The sequence below is a fragment of the Phaseolus vulgaris genome, chromosome 9, assembly GCF_000499845.2.
Source record: "Phaseolus vulgaris cultivar G19833 chromosome 9, P. vulgaris v2.0, whole genome shotgun sequence".
Lineage (NCBI taxonomy): Eukaryota > Viridiplantae > Streptophyta > Magnoliopsida > Fabales > Fabaceae > Phaseolus > Phaseolus vulgaris.
In genome coordinates, this window is record NC_023751.2 from 31,628,151 (window position 1) to 31,638,859 (window position 10,709).

The following is a 10,709-nucleotide window of genomic DNA, read 5'->3' on the forward strand; positions in this document are numbered from 1 at the left end:
TTCAAGAGTGACAAGAAACTCATGTTTTTTTTAAAAATAATTATTCAACAATATTAGAAATAATTTACAAAATTTCAGTTAACTCAAATTTTTACAAAAATACTTCATATTTCATTATTTAAATATTTTTAAAGACAATGATAAATTTGTAAAACTTATATTTTACACCTTTAAAAAAACATTTAAAATTTCCTCTCAATCATCACATCCCTCACAAATTTTGATCTAGCTAGCTTTCTCTTGATTTTTGTTATTAAGTCTAAAGAGGGATATATTACGTAATTATTTATGTATTATTTTTATTTTTAACATACACGAGACCTCCTTAGTAAAATCATATTTTTTATTGATATGAATCTCTGTGAAGTAATTCAGATATTAACATCAGTTGAGGCATATTCTTTTCCAGAACCAGTGCTTTCTCCACATAAACGACATCTCTTCAATGGGAATCCCCTTGGTTTCTGGTAGAAACAGATAAACAAATATGGTCATGATGGTAATCCACCCAGCAAAGAAGAGGAAGATCCCAAACTTGAATGAGCAGAGAAGGGCAAGGAAGGCCTGGGCAATTATGAAAGTGAACAGAAGGTTTACTGCAACTGTGATGCCCTGCCCTGCTGACCGGATTTCCAATGGAAATATCTCACTAGGGACTGTCCACCCAAGTGGACCCCATGACCACCCAAAAGCAACAACAAACAGGCAAATCACCACAACCACCAAAATTGAAAACCCTTTTGACAATTCTTGGTCTGCTCCAAACTTCACCCCTAAAATAATGGCCACTACAACCTGCTCATAAGAAGAGTGAAAGTAAAATTAATTGCTCTGCAAAATAAAGTAAACTGCACCTCTTCTTAGATACTACTTTGCAATTTGCAAGAATCTTGACTTTTGCAAAGTATAATAACTATATGTTGTATCTTAATTCTTGGAGTCTAGCTTATATTTGTGTTGAACAGTTTCTTCTATTGGCAATTAGTTTTAAGTTGAAATGTGACAAAATAAGAGAATCTATAACTCATAGTAAATTGTTTATTCTGATAGTTTTGTCTATTCCAGTAAAATTGGATAACATTTTGCAGCTTATAAGATAACCCCACCTTTGACCTTTATCTGACATGAGTTCTGAAGTGAAACATCATACAACAGATTGGTGTTTTGGTCTGGCTTCTACCATTGTTTCCCACCAGCATGGATATATTAAGCATGATTAGAATTTTTATGAGACAGTTTTCCTTACCTGGCATGTAATCATTTGTACTCCACCACTGACAAGAAGAACTCTCCTGCCTAACTTATCTACTGTTGCTATGGAAATGAATGTTGAAGCAGCAAGAACTCCACCAGTCAATGCTGAAGAGATGAGTGATGCATCTCCTCCAAATCCCATGCTTTGAAACAGCACTGGAGCATAGAAGAGAATGGAATTTATGCCAGTGAGAATCTGAAAGGTAGGCATGAAGATTGCCATCACCAACTCTGGCCTGTACCTTCTTTCAAGGATGTTCCGAAATGGATGCTTTATTGAGTTTGCCAACTCGCTTGCATCAACCATATCTTGAAACTCGGCATCAACCTCGTTGGTTCCTCTGATTTTTTCTAGCAGCTTCCTTCCCTTTTCCACCATTCCTCGTTCGATTAAGCTATTTGGAGTGTCAGGAAGAAGTATCCCTCCCACGGTCATCAAAATAGCTGGCACTGCAGCCAATCCTAGGGACAGTCTCCAACCCCAAGGCTTGATCTTTTGTGTTCCATAATTGACCATGTTAGCTGTGAAAATCCCAAGAGTGGTTGCAACTTGAAACAACATGTTCAGGCCACCTCGAAGGTGTGTTGGTGCCATCTCTGACAAATAAAGTGGAATAGCCTTCAAAACAATAACCAGGAGGAGAATTTTTCAACTTTCAAGGTATAACTGGATTATCTTCTACCTCTACATAGACTCTTTCAATCATATTACTAAATTTTTCCCTGTAAATTTTATAAACACATGTTAACATTTACCTCAATGTTCTTAAAACTCACCTTTCAAAGCATCTGATACTTGTTAGGGTAATCAAAAGCTAGGCTTTAAACAAAGGGGAGAAAAGTTGGTTTCTCCTTTCATATAAATATCCTAACATATTTCACCTAAAAAGAAAAACAAAGTTTGTTTCTGCATAAGGATTGGTCATAGATTAAAGAAATATGCAACTACCTGATTTCCAAATCCAATGCCAACACCAAGCATGACCCGGCCTAATATCAGCATTGTCAGGTTCATAGCTGAAGCATTCAGGGCTGATCCAATCAGAAAGCTGATACCACCACCTATGATACTTGCTCGACGACCATACTTTCTTGTCACAGGAGATGCCATCAAGGACGCAATCAAACCAGCAATGTACAGAGAAGAGGTAAATGTGGCAAGACCCTGATTGTCGTACTTGCAGTAGTTATTTTCATGTGCATGCAATTTCTGTCTGTATACTGCTGGGAAGAACTCTTTAAGGAAGTCATCCATGGATGTAACCCCACCTATTAACCATAAAACATGCATGAGAAAATTTCTGAACTTTAATAAGTCTCTAACCCCACCTTTTCTGTTCCTCACAACATGAGTTCTCAAGCACAAGAACTATCCAATCTATGTTCTCAAGCATATTTGACAATACACTGTAGATATGGACTTCATACTTATATGAGTTGAGAGTCTTACTTTAAATATAAGTGATCACTTTAAATAAGAATGAAAGAGTTGAGTAACACGTAAGAAGAAAAGAGCCGCAAAGAACAAGTCTTAAGGTTTTGGGTTAGTTTGTGATTGTGACCATTTAATTTGAGAAAAGTATTTTTTTACTTAAATTTCAAAAGTAGCACTTTATTCTCCTTGTTTCATGTTTTTAAGAGGTTTAGTACAGGAAATAGTAAAACCATGTATTTGTTTGTCATTTCTTTTTTCACTGTTTCTTATATATACTTTTGAAAATAGCAGACAAAGTAAAGAATAAAGTGACACTTTTATAACTTAAAAGTGAAAACAGAATATGAGAAAGAATTTTTTTTTGAGATCTTTGGTATGGCAAAATGACATGTTCAAACATTGACTAATCCAAGTTGATTAGGATGAACTTACTTAAATCTCTCCAAACAACTATTTTCTCCTTTCACTAAAGTGGAATTCAAAACCTTAAAAAAAGAGCCCTTTGTCACCGGATCCATTAAGTGTAGGTGACTTCATTAGCACATATGAGGATAATTATCTCTATTAGCAAGCATAAGAGATGTAATGTGCATGATATGTTCAAAGACAGTTTAATTAAGTGGGTTTTTTCTTTTCAATGTTTGACCTAAGAATCTGAATTTGGAACTGAAGAGCCACAACTGCTCTGTTAAAGAATGTAAATCGAACTTGATTCACAAAACTTGTTATCTCAACGAGAATTGGGCAATAAGAAGGGATTATATTGTCACTTACTGATAGGAAGGGAAGTGATTGAATTTGCATTAGTGGTTGATGAGATAATTCACTGTTGGGACTTTGGTGATGTCTTTATCACTAGAGCTAAGGAATCTGTATCTAAGGTTTTGGAAAGAGAAAACTACCCGGAACCTTTTCTAATTATCCTGCATGTCAGTTTGAGATGATAATTGGGAATCACATCTTCTAGAAACACTAAAGAGGGTCAAGATTGTACACAGAACAAACCAAAATTCTCAAAATCATGAATTTGTAGAGCAGAATCTCTTGTCAGATATGCAATTCACAGTTCAGCACCTATCTTGTGAGTGTTCTTCACAACAACCTTTAATAACACTAATAGGCATAAATAAACCAGAACACAGAAAAGAAGAAATCATGAAAATTATGATTGAAAGTGTGGATTATGGAAGAACCTGAAATTCCAATATCATAGCCAAAGAGAGACCCCCCAGTGGCAGCAACAATACAAGCGATGATTACATAAGGGGTGACCCTTCCCTTGTATTGTTCTGCTCTCTCCTTGCTCACAGCACCGGTTGTGAAAGACCCACCTGCCATCTCCTGAATTCTACTTTCTCAAACTACACCAACCTCAAAAGAGTGATTTTTTTGTCATTCTCATACACCTCAGAATTTATACAAGTCCTACCACCAACCCATTTGTTCAACAAAGTAGAAAAACCATTCTGTTAGACCATGTGACAGAAACTGCAATGTAATAAATACTTTTAGGTTTTTTTTTTGCACATGTAGCACACTTCGACATCAAAAACACTTCGAAAAAAACTACACGTGTTTGTTAAACCAAGTTTTATCTGCAGTAACTCAATTGAAGGATGAAGTTATTTTTTCTTTCAGTCTCCAACACAAAGATTGAGAAATGTGATGCGCCTTTTACATGAATAACAATGGAACTAACATAGGGTTTGGTTAAGATTTGTCAAAATTTTGTCGTACGTTATTTATTTTATTTGGCAAATAGAAGACTCGGTCTTCGATTCCCTACTCCCCTTTCTTATTTCTTTCTTCTCAACTCTTCAAAATAATAATAATCATGATACTACTTTTACCCTAACAAGTATGAAATATGATGAGGTGAAATTTTACTAAAATGTTGTAATTTTACACTAATTTTAGGAGAATTTATAGTTTTTAAAAAATATTATAAAATTGGATAAATTTTGTTTCAAGGATACGAATTTATTCTTTTAAAGCGTCATCCACTTAGACGATTATCATGGAAGCAAGAGAGTTACAAGTTATCATCTAGTCTCATGATTTTGAGTTAAACAAATTTCCAAAAAAGTTTTGCTTACGCACGATTTTAATTAACTTTAGAAACACTGTTAATTATTTTTTAAAAGTGAAATATGATGTTGAATATTTTGATAATTTTTCTTTAAAAAAGCTATGTTAAAAATTTGTGGTGACATAAATTATAAATATTGAATTTTTTTAAAAAGTTGTGATGATATAAATTATAAATATTTACTTTTTTTACATATTTAAATGTGTGAATAATTAAAAATAATAACGTAAGTTGTACAATGAAAATATTATGAATTTATGTTTAGGATTTAGGACTGTAGGTATAAAAATGATCTGTGTTATAACAAAAATATACTTAAATGTGTTATGATCTATTTAAATTAATTATTTTTAAATTAATGTATTTATGAAAATAGTGATTATATATTTTAACAGAAGTATTAAAATAATATAGTTATTATGTATAAAAGAATCTTACTTTAGTAAATAAGAAAAGGACAACTTTATGGTATTATGTAATATTGTTTGAGAGATTTGAAAGTGTGTAAACATTTAATAAGTTGAAGTAATTTTGTAATTTTGTATGGTGGAGTGAATGTGCACGTAATCATTATTTTCCGAAGCTTGAGTTCAGTATCTTTTGATTTCTCTTTTTGGGTTTTCATAACACTTTATAATATCAGACTTTAGTGTAATGTTAAAGAGTTGGGGTTGTCACTGATTTGTCCACATATGTGTGTCAGTGTGATAACGATAGAATCTTCTTTTCCGCAGTATCTTTTTTTAGAAAAAAAACATTGAACTTTTTTTAGAATAAAAAATGTTGATATTTTAAAATAAAAATAAGTGTACTCTAAAAAATAATAGCGAAAACAAAATGTTAAAAAATTAGTTTGTCAAGTGTAAAAGATGAAGCACATCTTATAATGAAAATAATATCTATAACAGATTTTTTTTTTTACTTTTTTTTCAATTTTATCCTTTATAATATTAAAATATAATAAATATTAGTTTTTTGTCTCCTATTTGAGAAAAAGTTTATTATTATTACAAATTATAAAACTATCATGCTCTCTAAATTATCATTTTCATGTTTATATATATATATATATATATATATATATATATATAAAACACAATAAAATTTTAAAATATTTAAAAATGCAGATATACATCTAGTTATTAATAAAATGAATATTTTTTTTAATTATAATTAATTTTTTAATATAAAAATATCTTTATTTTATATCTCTTTAAACGAATAATTTTTATTTTCACTATATTTTTCATTTATTTTTCTTTTACCTATCCATTTCTCTTCTCTCTATTTCTTCTACTCTATCAAAGGCATCCCTTTTACCAAGAACCCAATTTGAAAACCCTTTGTTTTTTAAAATAGGTAAGAAGTTGTGGAGTAACCTATATTTGGTCATAACCAATTTTTTAATCGATATTACAAAATATTTTAAATTAAATGAAATATAAGTATACTTTTAATTATCTAACAATATTATATTTTTTCTAACAACAATAAATAATTCATATAAATACTGTGGTTAATTTTTTTAATTAGTATTATCATATATTTCAAATCAAATTAGATTACATATATATATATATATATATATATATATCTAATTTTATATTAATATCGTGTTTATAATCGTTCCTTAAGGACAATAAATAATTTCTATCAATATTATAGTAAAAAAATATACTTTCATTAATATTAGCATATACATTTTTATGAAATCAATAATGATCCCTCGACTATTTTTAATAATATTCAATTGACTTTATTAAAATTAAATAAATTAATTAAGAATAATAAATTTATCTTAAACCTATATATTTTAAATAATATTAATGAGACATATTTTATAATTTTAATAAAATATTATTTTTAGAACTAAGTGTAACATCATATTTTTTTATTGTAATTATAAATATAGGTTTTATTTAATTACTTGAATGTTCTGTTTTTTATTCTCATGTTGTCTTACAAATTTTATTTCTTTATTTTAAGGTAAACTTAAAAGTTTAACTATAACTATGTGAAAATAATAATTTAAATATGGAAAACTTAAAAAAAAACTTGAAAATAGTCACATAAAAAGAAATATATTAATCACTTAAAACTTTCCCGATAATTAATTTATAAATGAAGTTATGTAAAGGTGTAAAATAAGCTAAATTTTTTGTTGGGTCTTCTTAAACTAAAATAATTTCATTAAAAAAAGAAAAATAACTAAACCCATCTCCTCAATATTGTTGGAAGTAGGAGTTTTAGTCAATCAAGTTCCTATTCATTGATTTTATAGAAGCATGACCATAGAACACTTGTTTCTTCTCTTTTGTGCAACAACAATGGGGTTCTTTTTAGAAGTTTTTTTTTTTCCTTATCAACTTTTGTACTTTGAAGAACCAACCCTCACTATAAATAAAGCTCACTCCTATGTCATTTTTTCCTTAACTTTTTCCGACTAAACCAAGAGCCACCACAAGAGGTAAGTCTCATCTCTTCTTCTTTTTCTATTTTTGTCAAGGTTATATCTATTACATGATAATATTATTAGTACTATATTTAATGATTATATTATTAGTACTATATTTGATGTGAGTGATATAATTTTCTTTAATGTAAGTTTTGAATTTTGAATATGAATTCTTTTAAAAAATGATGAATGCATGAATGAGGAAGAAGAAAATAACAAGATCACATCATTTTTTAGAAGAGTGACTAGAAACATGAAAAGAAAAGAGATTCTAGTCCAAAAACAAAAAACAAAAAACATTTTTTGTTATTATTTGTGATGCATTATATTCTATTATATGTGAGATCCTAGCCTAAGTGAAAATATTCATATATGTCTTATGTAGACATTATGAATAGTTTAATCAATACCCAATTTTATAGTGTTAAATATTGAGGATGTTACTCTAAAGAATTAGTGGGTATTTTTAGAGAAATGAGTGAAAAAAAATACTAAGTCACGTGATTAATGAAAAATACTTGTAGTTAATTGTAAATATTGGTGAAACTTGGTGACTATACTATGAATTAGACGTAGTCTCAGTGGTGCAGATAAATTATTATAAAAACATTGTTGTTTATTTGTTTTTTGTTTTTTAAAGAGATTTTTAAAAACTATAATGTTTAAAATGAAACCATTTTAATATTCAAAAGGTTTTTTAAACACAAATCACTATCCTTCTTGGTATAGCAAATGACCATCATGAGGAATCAAATAACAATTTTTACATATTATAGGCCATCATGAAAAATAGAATACTACTTCTTTCTTCTTTCATCGATCTAATAAAATTATGAATAATCACTTTCACAATATATTACATGATATAATAGGTTATTTATATCTTAACTATTCTAATAATATTTTATACAACTATAATTTTCAATTTTCAATTACTGCCAAAAGGTTGCACTAAACTTTCATCCTCTAAATAACATGTAACATATAAAAATATTGAATAATAATCTCATTGAGTGAAAAATAAATAAATACTTTTATCTTTTACTTTATCATTTGTGATAACTAAAAGTTTTGCCACTTTCCTTCTTCATGGTAGATCTTATTTGTCTCTTAAATTATGACATAAACCACACCTTTCACTGTTATAAAACATACGTTATTTTTTTAAAATAAAAGTTTTCATATTAGACATCACTATGCAACTTAAGATCTTAGTTAGGTTGACATCTCAATTAACAACATTTGTTATCGCATGAAAAAAAGTATTATTAAAAAAGAAAAAAAAATACAAAAATACGGAGGAATTAGACCGAAACTCATATATTAACAAAAACAATACATAAATAAACTATACGTATTCATAAAGAATTCTAAGAAAAGACAAGATAAAAACCTATTATAACAATGAAAAAATATTCTCTATCAATAAATCTCATTAGTTTTATTAGCTTGAGACTCATTTTCTCTCTTTCAACCAAACTCTCTTATATTCATATGCCTTTTTGACATCACACTCAATAAATACTATTAATGTATATTCTTATTTTTTTTCACACTCTCATTTAACAACTAATAATATTATTATTTTATTTATATTTATTTTTATTAGTTGAATGTAATATTTTATTTTTAAAAAGGGTTGCAAAGTAGAAGTGAGAAAAAAAAGAAGTCAAACCAACTTTATTCAATTACATGGTTCATGTTTACAGTTTCTGGTTAGCATGAATTATTATTTGTGTCTTCATTCCCATTACATTATTAGTGAATTATTCTCTCTCTAGATCAAGCTCGTTACTATCTATGTTTACCCATCTCTTCAAAAGAAAAATTACTCATAGTTTAAGGACACATTTCAAACATCCTAAAAATATATAAAATTTATATTTTAAAATGATAGTTTTTAATTATACTAATATACTAAATATCACTCTGTAAAATACGAAGCTACCTTTTTTAATATTTCTCTGTCATAAACATGGTTATTACTTGGCAATATTTACTTCACAAAATGTTCTCTATCATATTTAAAATTTAAACAAAAACCTTATTTGCATAAAAATTATTCTAATTGAGTGTACGTAAGATGTTTTCAGCCACTAATAAAGCAAAGAAAATTGAAATATCTCTTTTCCTTTAGACTACACTAACTATCAGCAACAAAAAGCACAACCTTATTAACATTTATAACATAATTGTTTTCTATGATAACCAATTAACCAAAGTATACATCTTACATTCTAATTATATCATCAATCAAAGCCTAATCATGATTACTATTACAAGGATATAATTTGAGTAATAAATTAAACTTTATCAAACCTAAACACAAATCCAAAAATTCTAACCAACTACATGAACTGTTAACTATCATTTTTTAACAACTAAATATATAATGAAGGAATAATTAATTTATAATTTAGTTTTATTTACTTTATTGGAAAAGTATACGTTTCAATCACTCAAACATTATTGATTATGTATACTTACTTCCATAGTTGAATATGTTTTCTCAATCCTACTTGTGTTTTAATCTACTTTTCCGATAAGTTCTCCAAAACAACACATGCAAAGTGAAGACAACTACACAATTGAATATTCAAACGAATGAGATTTACAAAACTAGTGGATGATGCGTTGACACTGATTTTAATATATTATATATTTTAAAATATCAAATCAGTATATACATAAAAAGAAAGCAACATCACATAAAATCCAGAAAATTTAAACACAACACTTTTCAAGAATACAACTCTGTTGACGAATATCATTAATTTAAAGTTTGTTTGACATTATAAATAATAATAATAAAATAATTATTTTATAGAATAAAATATTATATTATAATAAAATAATAATTTATTTAGATGTTAAGTGAATGTAAGTGATGTTATTACCGAATTGCAAGAGAGAGAGAGTGATAAATTTTTTATTCTTTCCCCATATTTTTCTGACTTACCTCTATGTTTTGTTTAAAAATTATTGTGCATGGTTTCGTGCCAAAATATTTTTTTATTTTTATGCCATTTCACTGATAGCAAACTGATAAATCTTCCTTCACTTCTATTCCCTTTCTTAAATCAGTGAAACCAAATAAACACTTAGATTTCATACATGTTTTGAACTGATTCGCCATACTAATTATTATGATTAAAACCCAAATTAGCCAATCAATTAATAAATAATATTTTTTTATGTCGTTAATATAAGATATTTCTAATATAATCACATAAATCAAAACAAATAATTAACCCAATTGATATGGTTGAATGTTTGGAACAACATTACTAATGTGCTAACTTTATTCTGTTAATGCCTTTTAAATTATTCTATCATTATTTCTTAATAAAAAAACATATATACTCATAATATTTAATAGGAACAAATAAGAAAGATAAATATATTATTTTATACAAATTATAAACTCTCTTAGAAAGAAGTTTTTTCTCTTATGAAGTGTCTTGTATTTAAGACCA

General features: G+C 27.8%; 1 protein-coding gene across 1 annotated transcript; it reads right to left on the reverse strand.

Annotated features, from left to right (window-relative positions):
* Nucleotides 1-325: 325 nt before the first annotated feature.
* LOC137821744 (sugar transport protein 7) lies at nt 326-4,390 on the reverse strand. The gene is made up of 4 exons (XM_068626483.1): nt 3,883-4,390; nt 2,204-2,523; nt 1,247-1,873; nt 326-795 (listed from the first exon to the last, which is right to left on the reverse strand). Exons 1-4 carry the CDS (start codon nt 4,025-4,027, stop codon nt 385-387), a joined length of 1,503 nt encoding a protein of 500 aa, XP_068482584.1. The 5' UTR covers nt 4,028-4,390; the 3' UTR covers nt 326-384.
* Nucleotides 4,391-10,709: the final 6,319 nt, after the last annotated feature.